The sequence below is a fragment of the Manacus candei genome, unplaced genomic scaffold (assembly GCF_025592945.1).
Source record: "Manacus candei isolate 608988 ecotype Guabito, Panama unplaced genomic scaffold, ASM2559294v1 h1tg000018l, whole genome shotgun sequence".
Taxonomy (NCBI): Eukaryota; Metazoa; Chordata; class Aves; order Passeriformes; family Pipridae; genus Manacus; species Manacus candei.
Window position 1 is genome coordinate 12049639 of NW_026138066.1, and position 23063 is coordinate 12072701.

The 23063-nt window shown below is 37.7% G+C and overlaps 1 protein-coding gene across 4 annotated transcripts in view; it reads right to left on the reverse strand.

Moving 5' to 3' along the window:
- MYBPC1 (myosin binding protein C1) overlaps nt 1–22199 on the reverse strand; it is a 74982-nt gene extending 52783 nt beyond the window's left edge. For all 4 annotated transcript variants that reach the window (XM_051784683.1, XM_051784684.1, XM_051784682.1 and 1 more), the window contains exons 1-2: nt 22059–22199; nt 1412–1444 (exon numbers count right to left, since the gene is read on the reverse strand). In XM_051784683.1, coding sequence (XP_051640643.1) covers nt 1412–1444; nt 22059–22083 — 58 coding nt within the window. In that variant the 5' untranslated portion in view covers nt 22084–22199. The remainder of the gene's footprint in view (nt 1–1411; nt 1445–22058) is intronic.
- Between the last annotated feature and the right edge of the window lie 864 nt (nt 22200–23063).

Here is a 23063-nt window from a genome sequence, read left to right on the forward strand (position 1 = left end):
TTACCAAAGAGGTACAGGTATGAGGAAAAGAAAGGGGGTTATAGAAATGATTTTGTATTTAATCCAGTGTTTTTAAGTAGAGACGAAGATGTTAATTATTTGAAAATGTTAATAGATGTTTTTAATGTAAAGCTTCAAAGATGCTGTGCCCTTCTGTATACAAAAAGCTGTTTCTCATTTCAGTTCTACTTCAAAGTTAAGATTGATGAAAACCATGAATTCAAGTACAAAGTACAACAGGTAAGAGCCTCAGTGTGAAATTAATTACTTTAATGTTAACTGTACAAATTTTACAGTTGAGTTAAATACAACCATCATTAATGAAATGTCAATTAACTTTCCTTACAAATATATGCAATATGAAAGAGTTCATCATATAAAAATAATACATGGATTATTGAAACATGAAACTCTTTGTGGCAAATGATACTACTACCTTTGTCATTTGTCAATGAAAGCGTGTATTGTTGAAACAAAAACATCTTGAACAGCCTCTTAAAATGCCAGTTAACAAGATTGTAAGTAAATGAAGTTTTCACACCTGTAGAGTATTTGTTCTGTTGGGAATTGCTATTTAGATAGCTACAGAAAGAATAAAGCTCACAAAATGGTTAAATTAGACATGCATAATGTATATATGTATTAACCAGTATCTGGCAATATAACTCAAGTTAGTCAATGCCACAAAGCAAAGGCTTCCCTGCCTTTCCAGCTCCCACTAAAGAGAATGTAGCAGCTTTGCACAGATCTTCAACTTTACCTGAAGCTCTAGTCCTTATGAGCGAGTTTCAGGTCACCTAATTTTGTCTTCCTGGCAGTTACTCACCCACTCCATTCTAGACAATCAGGCTTCTCAGGACAATTGCCCATATGCAGATGTCCAGTGACATTTTCGATAGGTTATCCAGGAAATGCCCATTGGATGAGCATGTATGACCCAGGATCTGCTCCACTGGTCATGGGTGGAGCACTATGGAACTACTTAGACAAGACACTTAATTTTCAAATGGCTAAAATTAAGTGAAATGAATCCCATGGTTGATTCTGTCAGCTTACTCACAGAGTACTTTTGAGGAGAAATGAAAGGGAATATTTTGGTAATTAAATGCTGTCCAGCATCCAAGAAGGCAGCATAATTTAGCCACAGAATTTAAACTTTACCTGTATCCTGAAGGACCTGTGCAATATGAAGCAAACAACTAGTCTTTCACAAACAAAACCTGAGTCTGAAAAATCAACATTCAGGCAAAGTGAAGTGAGAATATTTCACTTGGGCAGGCTTTCTTATTTTCTCACTGTCCTCTTACTTTCAAAGGGACAATGAACACAAATCATATTATGGCCATGCAGTATCTAGTCTAATGCAACTGTTGTTTGGGTTACAGCTCAAATTAGTGTTTTTTATACTAACCTGGAGGTGGCGGTGCACTTTCATTTTCAGTTTCTGAAAAATGAGGAAAGAAGACAGATATTGAGCTTCAAATAAAAGCAAGTATTTTTCACACATTTAATATGTGTTTGTTGACTTTGGTCATAGTTTGGGTTCATTTCATATTTTCATGCAGTTGTCAAATTTTTTTTGCTTTCATGCATGCAATACATGACAACTTCAGAGTGACAAGGTCAGAGGTCTAAAGCTTATGCTCTGCAAAGATAGGTCAAGGAATTTTTCAGTATGGAGATATATAATATTTATAGAATCATAAAATTTTTTAGGTTGGAAAAGATCTTTGAGGTCATCAAGTTCAACCATTAACCCAGCACTGACTAGTCACCACTAAACCATGACCCCAAGCACCACATCTACACATCTTTTAAATACCTCCAGGGATGCTGACTACACTTCCAGTGCTTGACAACCCTTTCAGTGAAGATATTTTTCCTAATATTCAATCTCAGCCTCCCCTGATGCAATTTGAGGCCATTTCCTCTTGTGCTATCACTTGTTACTTGGGAGAAAGAGGCTAACCCCTACCTGTCTACAACTTCCTTTCAGGTACAGCTTTCATGTAGTTGTAGAGAGTGATGAGGTCTCTCCTTGATTGCAGGTCAGCTACCTGCATGTATTTATATTAATTGGGACCCAGTACATTTCAGGACCTTTTGGCAATTATAATTTAGGACAGTTCTGGAATATCATGGAATCCAAATTGAATTTCAAGTTTGGGTTTGATTTATTTAAGTCAATTGGGCTTGAACCTATGCTTAAAGGTATAACTTACCACATTAATATGCTTCTGTCAGATAATACCTTACGTTTAAGGAAAATTTCCGCCGATATAATATCTGATATGACTTTAATAGTGAAGTGTAATTGATCCATTAACTTAGCAGGATCATGCAGAGTGAATCCAAAGACCTTTATCTCATTTTCACCACACCATCAGATCTAGAGATCAATGTTCAGTGCAAAAGAAATCAGTTTATCTTCTCTGAGTAGGACCTACAGTATGTTTGGGTATTCTTTCTTTCAGTTATGGTTTTTAATATAAATCACTTCCCAGTCAGATGTGTGATAAAGAAACCAGACTTTTTATCCTATTTAAATGTTATCCTTTTGGGATGACATGTTCTCCCATTTAAAATATAAGAACAACTTGACTAACTAAAACTTATTTTTAAAACATTAGAGGAAGCTTATTTCCAACATTTAAAAGCTTTGGGACTCTAAACTAGTTGAAACCAGCAATATTTATTGGAACTAGTTCATTGACTTACTGTTTAACTACTTAGAACAAAGCAAAGATTTAAAAGGTTGAAGTCTTTAACTGTAACAGTAAATAGCTCTTACTAACCTTTATCATGTTATGGGTATTAACCTTTGGGGCCCCACCTCAGGTCATATTCAGGAAATAAAGTTTCAATCTCTTTCACACAGAAATGGGGGTAAGGCTATTCCTCTGCACTCAGGTCTAAATATAACTAAAACATACTTCTCATTCTTAATAAATCCATTAAAGTTTCAAAGGGAAGAATATTTTTAGTGCAAATATAATTTTAAGCTGATTGTGTGCATTTGATGTGGTTTAGAAACTTTCAGTCACATACACAGATACAATAGCAAATCCCTGTAGAGATTCCAAAGAGAAAACCTCGCTATGGGGAAAGAACTAGTGTTGTACATTTTGGTCACAGCACCCATCACACAGAATGAAAGGCAGAAGTATATTAAAGACCAACACACGGAGTGTGCTAACAGTAAAATATCTTAGATTCATAGCGATTTACTTTTTCTGGTCTAATTACTAACATACTAAGTGTTGTTTTGTGACCTAGAAAAATATGAAAAATTTTCATATGAAAATATGAAAATTACAACACAAAAAGTATGCCTTGGAATATATTCACTTCGCTGCCATGACATTTCTCACTACTTCCACTGAGAATAAAATAACATCTCTATGGCGTGGAAATATATTTCTTGCATGAAAAAGTTATAGCAGAAAATTATTGACTGCATAATTTTCCTTGTGAAATTTAATAGCCAGAAACAGGGAGTATTCTTATGAACACTGAATGAGAAAATTCTCCATGGCTCACCAGTATAAACAAAAGCTTAACAAATAAAACACTTTCCAGACTCAGATGAAAAACTTATGAGATTTCTGAGGGACTTGCCTAGAATTTTTCTTTCCTTTCGAGAGGTGTTTCATGGTTACATCAACGCAGTAACATTGCTCAGAAACAACATATCTTTCAAGTCCTGCCTTACCCAGCAGTAGGCACAGATATCAGTCAAAATCTACAGCACAAACTGACCTGAAACACTATTATTATAGTCTAAACTTCATAGTCTAAACTGCAGACACAAAAGGAGATATTCAAAACCTGAGTACTCTCAAGGGCAACTGCCTCGAGTTGACCCTGTTCCTAGAAGGGAGGTTGGACTAGATAATCTCCAAAGGTCCTTTCCAACCTCAGCTACTCTGCAATTCTGTGATGGGATGACTGCTGAAGCCAAACCAAGAAGTCAGTGGTTTCTTTCCTAAACCATAATTCTAGACTGTTTGGACTATTGCTAAGAAAACTGAGGCAAAAACTGAGCTCAAGGGAGAGAACTGACTTATAGTGTGGGAAGAAAAAGGGGAGAGTTCCAGGCACTGGGTGTGACAGAGACATGGGAGATACTTCAACATAATCTTTTGGCCATGTGCAACCCCTTTCATGGTCATGCTTGGCTTACAGCTCCATTCCTGAGGACAGCCAGGAAAAAACCCATTAATAGCACAGAGTGGTTTCCACTTCCCCAAAGAATGATAGCCCTCTCTGGCTGACCTCTGCAACAAGCTTGTCAGCCAGGAAAGGGCTCTGTACACTCAACCAGCAGCTTATGGTTGTGCTCCTTCCCTAGGAGGCATGACCACTGGAGTCCCCAGATGCCATTCCTGACAGCCCGTTGCCTAATATGGTGCTCTGTTAAAGGCATTGTCAGGGGGGCTGGTGGTGGAGAAAGTGTTGCCTCCAGCACACAGTCCTCAACCCCTTTGGAGAAGAAGTGCTGTTCACTGGGTTGCAGTGATACCTCTTGAGCTACAGGGAAAAGAGGTTATTGAAGGTCCAGTTGCCACTGAACCGATACCACCATGTCCACTGGACCTTCTATTGAGCAACTAAAGTTAACTTCTGTCTCCCCAGCTTCTAAGACGAGGTCTCTTCTTTACAGTTTTTTGTTTGAGAAGCCAAGATTGTTGTGTGTCAGTGAGTTGTGTCATGCTAAACACCAACCTCGAGTTAGTCATTGGTTGTGAAACTTGTAATGCATCTGGCTCTATGTAATTCTTCAGAAAGAACAGGAATTAACATAACAGTCCTCTCTACACGGCTACTCGAAAAGGAGTGTATATTAAGAAGTGTAGTTAGCAAATAAAGGGAAAACACAACTGCCACTTAGATAACATCTCCATAAATGCTTTCATGCCTCATCCATGTCATGAGATGCATTCAGGATCCAGTTTGACATAGGATATGAGCACTAAGAGCCACAACATTTTTATTTGTGATTTATAATTATACATGTGCACATACACTCTTGAAAATCAGCAGGAGATGTAATTTGACCCATTACCAACAATTTTCTATCACTGTTTCACATTTACTGTGTTCAATTTTTCAGATAAAATAAGACTTAAAATATCTCGCTATGTATATAGATAACTAAGCTTAAAATTTCCATGAGATTACCAATGTGTTTAAGTTATGGAAATGCTTAAGAGCTATGTTTAAGTGGGACCATCATTATTTAAAATTTCAGTTCCATTTTAGGTCTGGTTGCACTGACATCTGACCTGCAGCAGCCACAAGAAGGTTTGGCAGGGAACTGACATACAGATGTCAGTTTGTGTGAGGTGGCCAGTTTTCAAGGTCTCTGAATTCCCACTTCCACTGGCTTCTCTGACAGCACCAAGCATGGAAACTCCCTGACATCATATATATTAATTTTCACACTGAAGTGTAATCATAATGAGGCATGTTGACAGTTCTAAAACAGTCTCCAGGTCCTACCCTACTACTGTGCTGGATGCAAAGCACCTTGGAGACTTGAAGTTCAGACCATTCAAGAACTTCAACAGCTTATCAACAAGCATACTGGGAATGAGGTCTGCCTGAATAACCCTTCTCATCTTACAACTCTACTCATGACCAGGTTTGTTTTGGGTAGGTTTAGGAACTTTCAATGATTTTGGAAAATGAGTAGTGGGTTGGGTTTTGGGGTTTTTTTCTTTAGGTAAAGAAAATGACTTTGAGCATGAAGTCAGGGCTTGCAGAAAGCCCAAAGGTATCATTTCACCATCACTAGCCTGGGGCATTCACAGGAAGGAGGAGGAAAGTCTCCTCCACTAATTTCTGCCTTCAGTTATATACAGATCACTTACAACCCAGTGAAGAATAGCCAAGGGATTCAGAATCTCACCCAGTCTGATCAAAGGACTTATACCCCATTTACCTGAAAAGGAAATCAGGACTATGGCTGCACCATCATGGATACAGGTATGATATCTGTTTGTGTAACAGCAGCATATTAAAGATACTTTCATATGTCAAAGAGCATGAGGATAGTCACTTAGTGCTTTTTGTCACAAAGACCTGTCAACGTCAACTTGTGTCAAATTTAAGTAGGTGGATTAAGCTTGTGGACATAGCCTCGAGGGATCAGACAAATATAACTATTACGTAGGCATTCCCAAAGTGCTGACTCTGCTAGTCAGACAAAAATAGACAAAATGCTAGTTTGGGGAGAGAGCATGGCTCACCCCAGCCCTTGTGCAGTTGTTGTGTGTGAGGATTGTCTCCTGTGTCCGACCACTGTAAGACACAAGAACTGTTGTTGTGGCACAAGGCTCTCTCAGGGGTAGATACTCCACTGAAATCGGTGGGCAGGAAAGGACCAAGGATGTGGAAGAGTTACTTGACAAATCTCATGTCCAGATCATCAGTACGCAAAAGCAGTGAGGCTTTTTCCTTTCATTCCTTATATTCGCTGAAAAAAAAAAGTGCTCTGAAGAAGAGAAATGGCTCAAAATGGTTTGACTATTTTTTGTGGGTCACTTCACCCAGATGGATATGGAGTCACAGTGGATTCAGTGATGTGATTAAAAGCCAGAGCCACATCTTTTAGAAGACAGGAACTTGCTCAATAAACTATCGAAATTACCGCAACATGATGAGTATTTCATTTGGAAAAAATACTGCTAGCTGACTTCAGATTAAATGAACTGGAAAACACAGGTCTTGGTTCAAAGTAATTTGTAATCATCATTCTGCAAAACCTAAGCACAGTCATGAAGGCAGGGTCTACCCAGTGCCTCATGAGCCTCTATTGCTCACTGAGAAATAATCTGAATCTGAAATAATCTGAAGTTGTGAGCAACTTCCGCAGACAGCTCCCAGTCTGAGTGGAAGTGAGAAACTACAATACCAGCTGAAATCATTACCTGTTTTTATGAATGTCTATGGACATTTTACATGTTACATTTAAAAGATGTACAGCTACAGAAACTGTTCTAAACAGATTTCACTCCTAAATCCTGAGAGCAAAAGTCATTCTAAAGGACTGAAGTAAATAAGTGCTGGTGCTTTGGTGGCTAGCCAAATGACTATTACTGCTGTCCACAGTGTGATAGAGACAGACTGATAAATTTATTAATGTATTTCTAGTTTCTGTTTCCACTTGTACTGATGGAGTAGACAGATAAGACTGCCTGTTTTGACTCACGACTCTTTACGGTTAAAGATTAAAACAGCAACCTTAGGTTAAATTCTGTCTTCTATTATGACAAAGTGAACATAGCAGCATGTTCACTGAAGCTGAAATTATTTTATATTCCAACAACTAAAAGTGTCACAGTCTGATGATGCATCTCTAGGTAGGGACTGGAGAAGAAATAAAATTAACAAAGAGTTTGGTTAAAAAATTGATTTTCCATCTGATTAAAATTCAAACCCACCCCTAGTGAATTTCAGTTTGTAGAAAAAAACCCCAAGAACACACAAACAAATCTGAGGATAATAATTAGTCCTAATTAGGATAATAATATAATTTCACCAGGAATATAATTTAACCAAGAGTATTTAGGAATAACCTAAATACTTTAAATTATATATGATTCTATGGGCCACAGCAGCCAATCAAACCATCATATGCTGAAATGTTCCCTGACTTAAGGACTGAAAAACTGAATGAACAATTGGAACAAAACTCTGGTAATAGTGAATTCTGCAGAATGGACTATACACCAAAGAAATAGTTTACAAATCCACTCAAGTGCAATTGGTGACTCCAGATTTTGTCGTCATTGTCATCCATAATTACAGAAGTGCAAAAAGCAACCACTACTTGTTTAGTGTGTTTTCCTCGCTGTTCCCATTTTTCTAAAATGATGCTATTAAATCAAATCTGACCATATGTGAGGTTCCACATCTTTTCATTTCTTATGAGAACTTTGCTTTCATTTAGGAATTAATCTCTAAAGAACACTGTAACCATGACCTTGAACAAAAGTAATTTAATAAAATGTATGTTTATATGTCTATATTCTTCTGCATTTCTTCCTTTGCAGACTTGAAGTTTCATGTATACTGTAACTGGGATCTAGAAGACTGCCAAGCATTGACAGTATTTAAAATAGACAGAGAAAGCTAAAGTTGGTGGCTTCACTCTGGTTATCAAGTTCCCATGCATTCTTAAACACATTTTTAACCTGCTCAGCCCACAAGGCACCAGCATGGAATAATTAAATTCCATTTCTATTTCCATGGTATCTTTCTTGTCTTACTTTATACCACAGAAAATAATATATAAAAGTTATTTCCTGAGTATTTAAGTGTCTAAGAGTATCATACTGGTATCTCGTATTTCACAGACCTAGTAGTAAACTACAATTTGAGTGCCAAACTTCATCAAAATTTTTTCACTAAATCTTTTTCTATTGATCTTTTCGCAATTGCAGTTTTCTAGTTCATTCCACCGTTAAACACAAACAAACAACAAACACTTTTGGGGGTTTTTTAACTTCTGAAAGTGAAATTTTGTGACGCTATAGATCCTGCAAATTCTTGTATGTAAAGTTTTGCTGGTTAACCATCTGTATGACAGAAGAATTTTACTGAAATGTGTTATAGTGTTTACCAGTGTGACTTGTATTCATAAGGTAATTCAGTTTGCTGTCATTACTGCACCTTTATGAGAAGGCTTTTGTCAGCACAGCTGCACTTGCAGAGCCTATTTATGCCGATATTGATTTATATTTTATTCCACATCTTGAAGTGTTAACCTCTATTTCCATGTGTGGAAATAAAGGCATTTTATTTTGCAGTATCACTGCAAAACTTGTTATAAAATGTTGCTGAAAAAATAGGCATTTTCCTCATAAAATTTACATAGTGAAAACTGTGGAAATTCCATCCAGAGTCAGCTTCTTACTACAGATGATAGAAAGTCTGAAATTGTCCTGTATTATTGCACCATCTCAGTTTATATGCCACCAATTTAGAGTAAGTATGAAATGATTAATGACTCCTGCCATTCTGTGTCCTTCACCTAGCTGTTCACAGTCATCTGAGCCACAGTCATGTTATGCTCTACATGGTTCTGGCTCCAGCTAAAGAGGGGAAGGAGAAAACTGGCTGTTTATATATTGCCAATGAGATGGGTGCTTATGTCTAAAGGGCAGAAAGAGTGCTACTATTTAAAACCAACAATAAAACAGTTCTGAAATACCTGATCTGAACCTCATAGATTCACCAATACAGTGTAATACTTGAAAGCCCCTGTTCTTAGCCTGAGCACTCGTCACAGGTTCCTGTCTTCAGTGGGGGCTGTAGGTGTGGTAGAAGCTCTGCAGAATCACTCCCACTGTGCAGTAGCTCAGCTGTGATCATTCATTCCGTCTTTTTTTATACATAAGAAAGTCCCAGTGAGGTCAGGGCAGAGGATCTCACCGTGCACCCGCGGCCGATGCTCTGTGGTGTTGTCGCTCCTGCCCCGTGGGGCCGCTGCTGGGCAGCAGTGACACTACCTGTGCTGCGGGTGCCTCGTGTGATGTCCAGAGGCCAAGGAGGACTCAGACTCCTGCCTTCGGGGAAAAAATGAATGGTCTGGCTCATAGGTGGAAAATCAGCGTGTTAGTATTTGCAGGGACAAGAGGCAACCGGGCACAGAGAGCAGAGCATTGTTAGTTCCGACACTCTGGAACTGAACTGCGTGAACACAAAAGGAAAGAGCTCGGCATACTTCAGATTTCTTTAGTTTTTAATGTGTTAAATTGCCCTTAGAATAACAGGGTTTATTTTTGGCAGTAGGTGCTAATGAGAAATCAAATTTTCAAAATTACTACTAGCACAGCCAAGTGCAATCCTTCTTTAAAATGACCCAACTCTAATGAATCTTTGTTATGTATTTACTAAAATCACTTAATCCACTCATCAGAATAGTTTAATCCCACGTTAAAAAGTATGGCAAAACATAGACTTTATTCTCAGTTTCCTATCCTGCTTGCAACAGTTTGTTAATAATTTTTCTCTGGAAGTAAATATTTTCATTGAGCTCAAGAGATTCCCTAGAGAAAACTGAAAGCAGAAGACACCACAATGTGACATCAGAGATAGCAGTACACTGACTAATGGTAACTTCCTTTCTGAAAGTTGCAAAATATAATAAAGTGGACCACATTATTGGATAAAACACTTCATAAACCACGGAACTGCTACTCAGGAATGATAGTGATTTATTCCTCAATGACAGTTGCACTTCTAATTATAGAATAAAAGTCAGCAATAAAATTGAAAGGTCGTTTATTTCCAGAGATGAATATTTAACCAGTAACGAACTTCCTTTCACATTGTCCAGATAATTTCCAAACCAGCTCAGGAAAGCAATTTTACCAGTTAGAAAAATATCTTCACTCTTGCTCAATCCAAATTGTGACAGAGTTGTTTTGCTGAGCTCTTCTGAAATATTTCACTCTGAGTCAAGGAAATTGTATTATTTTATGAAAATCACATTATGGACAGGATGCTCTGCATAACTGGAGTCAGTTCCACAAAGGATTAAATCTGCTGTCATTCAGTGCATTCAGGTTAGCCCTGAGAGCCATGTGATTATGTGAAGATAGTGGGAAATAATTCCGCTTAGAGAGATTGACTCTTAGGGAAAATGATGCATAAGACCATGGTGGCATGCATTCATGAAATCTGACTTATTTCAGCCAGTTATAAGGAAACATTTGAGACATGCTGATAGGCTTCATTTTAACCAAATTTCAGAATAAAACATTTCAGCAATTTAAAATTAAATCCTGCCGGTATTCCCATTCCATGGTTTTTGAAATGTCAACTTCTCTTTGAGGGTCAGGGCAAAATTAAACGTGCACATGTTGGGATTTCCCAAGGATTGAATTTATCAGCTTGTTATCAACTCTTTGTCAGAGTAATATATGCTACAACTAGGCATAAACCTTGTCATGACCGTATCCAAATACCAAATAAGAAAAACATTTGCTTCAAGTCTATTTGACAGTGGGTGACAGATAATTTGATACTCTGTGATCTTTTCAAGAAGGAAGGGCCTTCTCAGACTTCCTTCAGATAAGAGCACTCTTCTGTCATCTGCACTTCAGTCCTCAACCTCCTCTTGAGAGACAATGTCTTACAGAATGGATTGTAACAGGAGTCCAGACTCAGGGCTGTCAGGTGTCTAGGTGGCTAGGGATTGTTTCAAGTAGTTAATCACTAATAATTCATTACTTATGTCACCATGAATTTTTTACCCATCACATTCATGGAAAACAACTCACTCAAGATGAAAAACAGGGTAGTAGCATCCACTTTTTAGTTTACCAAGAGTAAACTCAAATTTATGGGCTGCGAAATTCAGTGGCTGTTACTTTTTATGAGTGCTGATGTCCAAGTATATGCTAAGCAAAATGGATTTATAATTAATTTGGAGAAAATTAAAAATAATTAATTTGGAGAAAATTAAAAACCCCCAAACATAACTTACAAATAGGAAAGCGTTGTATCAGAGTTGCAGTATTGCTGATAGTAAACACTAACAATCAGTAATTACCCTAAAACTCAGAAACTTACTTCTTTATTAGGATTTCTATGTGCTGACTTACAGAGTTCTCTCTTTTTGTAAGCTTGTTTGCATATAAATATTTATTGTAGCTCAGATTCCTGGGATTCAGCATTGTATTGAAAAACCTTTAGGAGTATTTTGCACAAGTGGAAAAAAAGGACTCTTTCCGTAGGTGAAAATTTAGGATATCTAATGTGCCAGAGACCTACGGTACTAGGCAAACATTTGGTGGGTCCTGCAGCAATAGTTATGTACAGGAAAGTCATGTATGTCCCTTTGTGGGTGTTCAGCATACAAAATTGCATACATCCCTCTGTGTTAATACTGTTAACATTTTCTACCTCTCTATCTCATTCTGCATCAATGAAGATAACTGTGAGAATTATAAGGTTTCACTTTAAAAAGAAAAAAAAAATCACTTAGCTTTGCCTTTAGGGAGTGTTTGCACACAGCGGGATGTTTGCAGACAGACTGTGGGGGTTTGCATCAGTAAATCAGTAAGTGATATGTATAAAAGAAAGCTCTTACAAAGCATGACAGCAAAATGCATTTAAGATGCTATTGTGAATTACAATCACAGCTCATGGCATATGGTTTCTCTCCGGCTAAAAAAGCTCTTGGGTAAGAGAGAAAACTTTATTGCAAAACATGGAAATACAAAACAAGGGCAAAGAAAAAAGGGGCACAGAACAGAGGTCAGATTTCCCCTTTAAAAATAGGGCTAAGGAAAGCGTAGATGAAAGATTAGTAAGGCTGGAGGGAACGCCATGGAAAAAATGTCATCAGACATCTGACCCTCTGTGCCTTCACTAAAGTCTGCATCTGTGGAGGAGTGGCAACCACAGTCTCCACTGGAATTAGACTCTTCTTTTGGGTCTAAAATAAGGTTTTTTGCCTAGATACTACGTTTTTATAAAGATACAAGGTACCAAATGTGCTACAGAGTGTGCATGTGTGTCTCTATCTACGTGAGTATCACAGGATGAGACACAGAAGCTATTAGTCCATGAATTACTCCATCGGCATGGCATTTCTCATGTGGTTGTTCCTAGATATCTCAAGCCACAGATATTCTCCACATCACCAAGGATAAGTGGTTTGTGTAACTTTTGTTAGGAATAATGCTTTAGTGGTACTGCAAATGAATAAAGCTGTTGAAAAAGGATAGAAATTCAACATTGTGTACATCAAGGTGTGCAAACAGTTTGAAATATTTCATTTCAGTTCAGAAAACCGTGAAAGGCCCCACCACACATGCACAATCAGCTCAGACTGATAAGAGAAAGTTTTTCTTCTTTCTAGAACTGTTGGAACCAGAGCTAGGTGCCATAATTTGTGCATTCTTTTCCCCACAGAAAAGATCTTGTGGCAGAAAGCTATGAAAATAAACACAAAAATATCCAAAGGTTGGAGTTCAACAATTGTTCAACAACTATGTCTTATTGCTCTTTCTAGTCCACCAGCATACTAGATTAGGTGACTACCAAGGATTAAGTTCTGTCTCATCAACTGAGCCAATAAACTTTTCCTTTGGAGTCTCCTTCAGTTTTAGCTGCATTTGTATTCAGTTTAATTTCATCACAAAGTCAGGCCTTTGAGAGAAGAGAAAATCTGGAATAGGTTTTTGGACTGGATTTGCAGGCTGACTGAGCAAAGCATGACTCCCCTTTGAGAAAAAAGTACTTGTTTGTGCTGGTTTGTGAGTTGCTTTTGCTCAACCACTGCCCATTTTGTTGCGTCCAGTTGGTTCAATATGGGGAGCAAATGTCTCAAATTAATGTCTATGCACAGAGCTAAGATTTATAAACAGAAATCTGTAGGAAAAGGGAATTTTCATCTATGTTTGTGGTTGACTTCAAACTACTCTTGGCATGTATGACCAAAATTAGGAAGTTATTCTGAGCCTGCAAAGACACGATGAGTGTATTTTAATACAGATCCATCTCAGAAAGCATAATGCTACTATTGAACAATTCTTTCAGGCGCTCACTAAACCAGCATTTGATCCTACAGATAATTAAATTAGAATAGAACTTTTTGTAATAATCACCTGATCAAAATAACTTGCTGGAGCCATCACATATAAGGACAATCACCCTAAGAAGTAGATCACATGCTATTTTCAGTTAGTAATAGGGCCAGGGAGAGCAAATTATGTAAGAACTATTTCCTAATATCCAGGGAAGGGAAAGCAATGACTGTCTCGAACACATTCCGTTGCTTCAAGATACAGCAGGACTCCCTTCTTGATGCAGTGCCTGCATACTTTTGGGAACACGGAGATGGTACTTAGGGCAGAGGCAGCAGCTCTAAATCATGGAATGAGTCACCCAACCATGCTCCCAGGTCCTGGCACTGCACAACCTTGCACTGCATAGAAAACACATGCAATGACCAACCTGCAAGTTATCTTATTTGTGAAGACCTTTGCTGAAAAAAATGACTTTATTTCAAGGCAGACCATGAAGCAATTTTTAAGATGGTGGATTTATTTTTTTAATTTTTGAAGCTTTCTGAGACTGCACTCTATTTGACTTTCTGTTCAGCAACCCTTCAACATTATTCCAGGAGGTCAAATATCCTAAATTAACCTCCATCTATCGCTGAGAGAAGAGATCAGGGTGTGCTATATCCCAGTATTATGACCTGTAACACCACCATGACTAATTGCAGCAGAGGCCACATATTATTTTGTCACTTTGAACTGAAAATACACATAAAGACACTTGGTTAACCAGTAGAGGGGAAGTGGGTGTTATTGGTCTTCAGAAGAGGCTGTTCTAAGGCATGTGGATGGATGTAAGGCATCCTGCATCACTTAGCCTAGGTCCCACTGACTCCTCTGTGGAGACGCTATTAGCAACACAGGCATAGGTAATGGGTGAGGGAAGTCAGAGAGAAACCACTTTGTTTTGCATATCCTGCATTTTTTAGGGTCTGAGAGTTGTCTGAGTAGAAATCTATCTTCATACTTGAGCCCAGAGGAACCTTCTGTCCCTACAGCATCTCAGGAAGCAGTAAAAATTGACTGAAACTTTTCCCAAAACATGTTTGCTAGAATGGCTTCCTAGGACATAAAATCTTGTTGAACACAGAACTGTATTCTGTGAGGTGCTTCATCTTGGCTGAACATCTGCTAGTTCAGTGAGCTCTAGGAGCTAAAGCCACATCTAGCAAATTAGAGAGAGTAAATTCCAGAAATGGGAATTCATGGAGATTCCTAAATCTACATGTTTTTTGTTGAACATTTCATAGAGTATTTAGAAACACTGTATTATTTAACATAAAAAGGACTTACTGCTCATAGATACAAAGATCACTGATGTAACCAGTCATTCATCTAACAGCATAAAGCTGTTGGAGGTAGTGAGAATAAGCTTGAATAGAAAGGAAGTAGATAAATTAGTATTAATCTGAATAGGAATTCATCTTTCTGTTTTCTCTCATTGATGTAAAGTAGAAATTTAATTTTTCATTGATTTTTGCATTGATTTCATGCTCAGCCATGAAATAAAATATATTGACTTAAAAATAATTGACTTATAAAAATAAAACAAGTAAAAGCATCAGATCCTCCCAAATAACAAAAAAATGGCAGTAGAATCTTTTTATCATTATTATTTTACTTTATCAATGCACAAAGCAGATGGTAGATTACAGATTACGGAAGGGTGCACGATGCTCAAGAGAATCTGGGCCTAAGGTACTTCTTTATTTATTGAGAAAGAGCATCTGAATATGCAAATAATGATGGAATGTAACTCTCTTCTTGTCTTCTTGTAAAACTACCCATTGCAGAAAATCCTTGAACAGCAACTGAACAAATTGTAGAGGACAGCTCTGCAGCACTATCCTTACGGTACTCAGAAAAAGGGAAGCATATATATGTGTTTATAGCGTGAACTAGGAGTCCAAGCTGCCATTATAACCAATGGAATTAGATTTTTTTTTTTCACCTTAAAATAACTGCTTATGGCTTAATTAATTTTCTTCATCATAGCTGATCAATGACATTCAGATCCTGGAGCACAGTCTTTTTTTTTTCTAGCTGCTACTTCGTGGTGTTGCGGACCTTTTACAGGTCCTGAGTCATATCTGCCAGCCCATGATAGGTATTCTGTATATCCCAAGGCATCTTATATGGCAGTAGGGCACCTATGTTTAGGCAATTGTTGGCTGGTCAGCTGAGTAGCAGCAGACCAGGAACCTCTGACTTTAATGAGCTGCTGTCCCTGACTCCTCTGGGAGTGGGTACACCAAGTTCACTTGCACATACTTCCATTTGGGTATCTGGTTCCTAACCCAGAGATTTCTGTGACAGCATAAACACTATTGGTTTATTTCTAGGGTTGCAAAATTACCAAAATTTTCAGTGATCTAACATGGACTTTCATGTCAGACCACTCCTCGCTTCCCTAACTCTTAAACACCAACAACTCTTCAAAGCAAAAGAATAAAATCTCACAGTGTCATAAAGTGAATGATGATGAATTGATGGAAAAACAGCTTCAAGTACTGGTTCCATTACAACAGTGAAAAAGAGAAACTGTTGTATCTATCTTGTGTTTGAAGTCTTCAGAAATAGCACTTCAGTGATTGAGAGCAGAAGGAGAGAGCTGGGTGGGAAGTGAGGGTGGGAAGAGAAGGGGATGTTTCTCAGTCACACAGTTCCTCAGACTCAAGAGACAAAACTGCTTGCAGTGGGTATGAGAAATCTCTAATGATGACTAAAGTTCACAGTCCTATCCATTTGCCTTGGCCTTTATTTTACAGACTTTTACATTCAGTGCAAAGTCACATTAGTGTCTAAATGAGAACTTTTTTTTCTGTTTCACTCTAGAGCAATAATTAAATTAGGACTTCCAACTTAGATGAATCTCTACATTTCCACGAGTGATGAGTCTAGTATTTGTTCCTATCTCAAGGGAAATTTCCGCAGGCAGTTTATTTCCAAGCTTGATTTGCTCTTCCCTTTCAAGGAACACTCTGGACATCCGCTGATGAAACCTGAAATATGTTCTACAACTTATTTCCAAGGACCATTGATGTGTGGGGCAGCTACTAATGTCTTGACAACTGAAGTCTCACCAGATCTCTCTGCTGTTGTTTTGTTATGCAACCATCTTGTTTGGCAGATCTCTGAAACTAATATGAAAAAACTCATCCAGTTTTTCATGGAACAGAAGAGTACTGTAGCATGGTTGGTTTTTTTAGAGCTCTCTCAAAGTGATATATTTAGGAGGTATGAGGGGAAAGAACTGGGCAGGCCTTTATTTATCTTCCCAACAGGTGCAGTATAGAGAGGCACAAAGGCAGCATTTGCTAATTTCAGTTTTGCGAAGTACAAAGCACCCTCTGATCTGCTAAAAGACCATTCCCTTCTTTCCTCCTAAAATCAATGATCTTTTTATTTTAGAATGATAATATTAAATATTTTTCCCTGTACATAGATGGACTGTTTTTTACACAGTGTGGACAAGCTTTTCAAGTAAGAACAACCTTAAGTAAGACAGGTCAATCTTGCATTATCCTCCTACACAAGTATTAAAATAAAGTCAATGCATGGAATAAGAAAAAAAATAAATGTAGTTCCTTCAATTTACACCACAATGAAACAAACAAAACATAAAAGCTCAAAAATTGATCAAGGGGATTTTTCTTTGCCAGTGTAGGGGGGTTTGAATCAAATTAATTTGATTGAAAAAGTAGTCTGAAACTTAGCAACGATGGGGGCGGAAGGTCAAAGAATAAATCTGAGATGCTCTGGTATCTTAGAAGGAAGTGTGGGAGCAACACTTCGAAGTTAGCAATGGGAGGGCAAAGGCAGTCTAAGAACAACTCAGTTCCCAGCGTGCAACACGATCTGTGCAGGAGGACGCTGCTCCGTGGGGCTCAGGACGGGAGCACAGCCCACCCTCATAGATCTAATTACAACAGTTAGGCGTAAGTTTGCTTTCCATTTGTGGAGGGATTTTAATTTATTAGCCAGAGGTGATGAACAGAAAGTTTCTAAAGAATTGAGAGGGAAAATAATTTAAGGGGTTAGGGTTTCATCCTTCCCTCATCCACCAAAACTCATTTACCTGTGACTTGAATACGGTGCTTGGAAATTATATATATGAGCCTGACTTGGAGTGTGGTTTGGCTCTGAGACTGAAGGAAGTTAGAAATGATGGGAATGCATTTTACAGTCAGTGCTGCAGATGATGATGATGATGTATGCTTTTCTTTTCCCTCACTATGCAACAGGGAGAGCAGCAGCTGCACTATCCAGTGTGGTGCCATATGAAATGATTATACAGGTCCAGTCTCCTGCATGGAAAGCACTAAACAATGTTATAAAATGTTCACATGCTGGGTTCTTGAATTTTTAGGAAAACTTTCCATCAGCATTGTTAATTTTGACACAAGCCAACTCTGTAGTGAAACAGAATTCCCATTCAACTTCTCTTTCACCTCTGAAAAATTGCCTAGCCCTGAAAATATAATATTAAAAGGAATCTGACTTTAATTAGCTCTTAACCAATATTTATGCTTAGATTGATTACCCACTGGAATGCTGCTTTATGCGTCTACCTGTATGATTTATATGACTACGTGATTTTTTTGACGGTGTCTATTATCTTGATACACCACTGTGGTATTGCTTAAAATATTTTAAATATAATTCAAATTTGGTGATAGAAAAAAAAATCACACAATGAAAAAAATTAGCCATGTTTAAAAGCCGATAGAAATAAAGTTTGTTTCTACAGGGCACCTACAGAGAGAACAATGTTACTATATCTCCAAAGCAGTCTCAATTGGTATGTCTGTTTACCTCCTTTCACAGATTTTTTCATGTTTTAGAGATTGTTCTTCTAACAGACAATATATGCACATAGTTTTCTTCACAACTTTTACATGTGTCCTGTTTATAGATTGAATAAAGTTTTTACTCTGTCTAAAGTAGACACACTGACTTTTAATTTTGATTCCTTGCCAATATGTGGACGCTCCAAGGCAATATTCAAGCAGACCTCACAAACCCTTACAAAGTAAAGTTGGCAGACAGTCAATAAATGCTTTGGCTCAAAATTTGGAATGGTCACTTAACTCATGGCCATGAGTTATTTCCTAGATTGGGGAGAATAAATAAGGTAAATTTACAGAGCTGCCTACTGGGGACGGACTTGCACCTGTCACTGTGGGATGATGCCCACAAATAGTTTGAAAAGGTTGCTCTTGAGAGACTTGGCACTTTTACAAAAGCGTATCCAAATGCCATGGCCTGTGACAGCTTAAGAGGGCACCTAATTAATGAGCAGCTCTTATGAATATTGGTTAAAGGAAAGGGGGGAGAGGAAAGATTGACTCAGTGATTGCAATAAATTACAGGAAGTAATTATATGGGGGAGGGTTATTTTATTAGTCACCAGGAAAACTAAAGGCCGTTGAATTTAAATGCACTGGTAAAGGTTTTTGGCATCACAGTCCTATCCTAGTCATCCACTGGGATCAGCTAACCCATTGATGTAAACTTCACCTTGCAAATAGGATATTTTAAACCAGCTAAGACAAAACTGTCTTACAATGGCATGACCATCTACTGCAGAGAAGCCACAGATGATATTATATACAGGACTCAACATTTTAGGAGTATCATAAAGGCCTTAAATCATTAGTCATGGAAGCCTGTTTCTACAGTGACAAATTCCACCAGGCTGAAGCTCTCCAGCAACCTTCTCTAAGCTGAGTGGTGTGTTTAATTTGGTGATCCTATTTGTTAAGAGCACTTTGTGAGGCTACACTCTCACCAAGTCAGGAAATTTCTCACTTTGTTATTTTAATAATCTTAAAATAGCTAAAAAGATCATTTGGCCTGAAAAAAAGTCTATGAGCTTGCTATAGCACCACCTCTGAAAAATTTAGTTATGCACTCCAGAGACTACAGAGATAAAAAAAAATGCAAAGTTGAGATTTTTTTAGCATTTGAGTGTTGGGTAGTTTCTGATTTCTCAGCTGCTTGCTCTTATGTATTCTGTTTTTAAGTGGCAGGACCTATGGGAATGGGATAATTCAAGTAGATTGCTTCTTTTGGAAATGTCAGAAGAACACTGCTCAGGTGCTCATGTGATGCAGAAGTCTTAAGCCTCTTTTTTTCCCCTCTGCTTTCTATTGTAGTCTTCCAACAAGTTCATCAAAGGTTTCTCATAGAGTCCTTCCAGTGGTACTTTCCAGAATTAGTCAGTCCAAGGTTCACCTTCATTAATTGCCCTCAACCCTTCACACCTTGGAAATTACCTTGAGAACAGGCATTTGATGAACATGTGAGGTTCTGAATTCTTACTGGTAGACATAGTATGAGTAGACCTAATATGAGTAGTAGCAGCGGTATTGTATTATTATTGGAACCAAATCCTCCTGCCATTAATATAATAAGTACTCATACTTACTATACAAGTACTACCACCAGTTCAGGTGAGTTCTTGATCAACAAAAAATCTTTAGGAAGCAACTAATCTCTTAAGTACCATAATATAAACCTGTTTCTCCACTGATCTACTGGCTGCAAACAAACTGGGTGCAACAAGGAGCAACCAGTGTACAACCCAATTGTATTACTTCTCCAGAGCTCATTACTAATTGTGAATTCTAGTCCTATCAGGAGAGAATAATTCAATATTTTTAGATCCTGAATATTGACTCATCAAAAATCACATTTATTCCACTGTCAATATAATGTTGTTCAGAGTTGCTAAACTTATTTTGTAACACAAACACAGAGCTGCATTGTTAATCACTGCATTGTAAGAACATCTTTGAAACAATCTAATTTTAAACAGAACCAGAAACATGAGCCTCCAAACTAATTTTCTTCAAAGCACATATCTTTTGAAAGTGCATAAATATTTTAGTGGATTTTTTTTTTTGAGTTGGCAGCTACAGAATGCATTCTGATTAAAGTGTGTAATATGCAGTCAAATAACAGATCAAATAAAAAGGACACTTAATACATGTGTAAATAATTTGAATTACAAATAAGACACTCTAGAAGGGGCTTGGCTCTAGGTTTGATACAGAGGATTAGGCTCTTGTATTAATACGTGCACTTGGTGTAGCTATTTTCAGAAGGATACTTCATCTATCATTGTCCTCAAGCACTAAGGAGGGCCAGTAAGTAAAGTGATCACACTGGTCTGTCAACACTGCTTGCTTAAGACTCAGTCGTGCAAAAAGTTTAGTTTTCATATATCCACAACCAAAGAAGGTACCAAAACTGAGTAATGTTCCTGACAGTTGCTTTGCTCTTCACAAAACCAGAAAATATTTCAAAAAGACATTTAAAATCAAGTAAATGTCATTGGTAGATCGGTGTTAAATCCAATGTACTTAAACTACAGACATGGGTCCAGCAGTTATTTCAGAATTTATGGGAAATAAAGTTTATTTAATGAGTTCTATTCTTTCCGCAAGATTACCTTAAGGATTAAATTCAGTTTTGCATTTGGGAGTGCATTAGAGAATCTGTCTTTATACCTTTCATTTGCCAATATCTGCAAAGCATATACAGTTTGTGCATTCGCAGCTTCGCAAAAGCTATTTATGTAGTCAATGTTAGAAAATAATCATCAAAAATTCTTGCCAAAACATCTAAACTTGAAAGGAAAATACAGTAAGGGCTATAGAAGTAATGTAAATAGATGAAGCTTATTTAGTTTAAATTTTCAAAATGGTAGAAAAATAAATTCTAGCTTTCAAAAAGTTATTAATTAATAGACTCCGACCACTTTGCCCCTTTTTGTGGAGCTCCACTGTACAGTTCTGCAGCTCACTAGCAGACTACATACTCGGTTTCTTTGCTATGAACTTAACAGCACCACAAAAGGGGCCAATCTTACTGCCTTTAACTATCCTTCTGAAACATAAAAATAATAATTTCTGTAGTGTGGCAAAATGAATCATTCCAGTTCAGCTTGTACAGAGGAACTTACTACATTCTTCATTTATGCATTAGATGTATAGAATATATTTTCATCAGAACCTTAACACTGTTTCATGAATACATCCTTTCCATTCAATAACTACCAGAAAGTTGTACGAAAAATATGTCAGTGTCCTGGCTTTTTAAACCACAAGAAATGTTTATTCCCTCTTTTCCAGAGTCTAGTTAGCTTAGAATAGAGAAACCACAAGTTGCACTATGGAAATCCTGCAGTCCTTAAAAAAACACAACATTTGCCCAATGAAGTAGTTTCTCAATAACCATTCAAAGTCATTGTTTCTGGTCTAAAACAGTTTTGTGCTATATTCCTGCCTGAAAGTAACTTCTAAATCTAAAAGGATCAGTGATATCTAATGATATAATGATGTTACCCAGCTATTGTTCTTAGATATTATTTGTGGCTGATATATGCAAGATGGTCTAAAAGATGTTTTGTGCATGTGTGTCCTCATAATTCCTGTAATTAAGAAATGTTCAGGTAATGTTTGCTGTGCTTACCATCTTTCTTGGTGGGTTCCGGCATTGTTACAAGAATTCTTTATTCCCAGTGAGTTTCAGCCTTTCAGATGCAGTAAGTAGTAGCCCCAAGTCCAGCTGAGAGAGTATGCAGATCAGTATGACAAGCAGAGGGTAAGAGGAATTCCTCTGCTTTATATACCGCGGCTGAAATATCAATCAAAATAGCACCTCCTCTCTTTTCAATGCAAACACTTCGAAAATTGACAGTTATGGGAAACCCTCTCACATCTGTTGTCTGCAGCCTCTGCTCCCTTGGCTTTTGGAAGGAATCTCTGCTGCATTGCATGGGGCTGATGAGAACATCTATAACTTTCTAAATTCAGCTGCAGAGCTCGCTCTCTGTGTCCTCTGTGCAACATGCAGACACGCATACACACGCAGATAGAGGCTGAAAAAGTGACTGCCATGCTATTAAAGAACCCCTCCTGCCTGCAGAACTTGTGGGAAATGCCTGTATGCATTTGTGCCTTTTTCCACAACATAAATGTGATAGGTAGTTACAGACAGTATGCCTGCAGTGAAACCTCATTTTCTTCCTTTAAGAGAAAGCTGTGTGCAAAGACAAAGTGAGAAATACTTTTCAGTATTAATGAAGAAAAAATGATTAATGAAGAAAAAATTATTAATGAAGAAAAAACTGTTTGCAGCAGTGAAGAACCTCCATATCTCCATTCTGTTTACACTTACTACACTTTCTTGAGTCCTTTCCCTGTAGCCACTCTCATTTCAGCTTTGGTAGACACTATAATGTTCCTTTCAGCACGGCTACCTCATTAACTGCAGAGATCAGTGCTGAGAGTCGAGATACTCTCTTTTCCACTCATCCAGGAGATCCAACACTGCTTGCCTTTGCCAAGCCAGGAAACCAGACAGAAGGAATGGAAATCCTATCTGTAGCACACGCACAGAGCCACTAAACTAAGCCACTGGGTTGCCCTCCTCTTAAACTCCCACTTAAACTATGAACATGTAGGCAATAGAAAT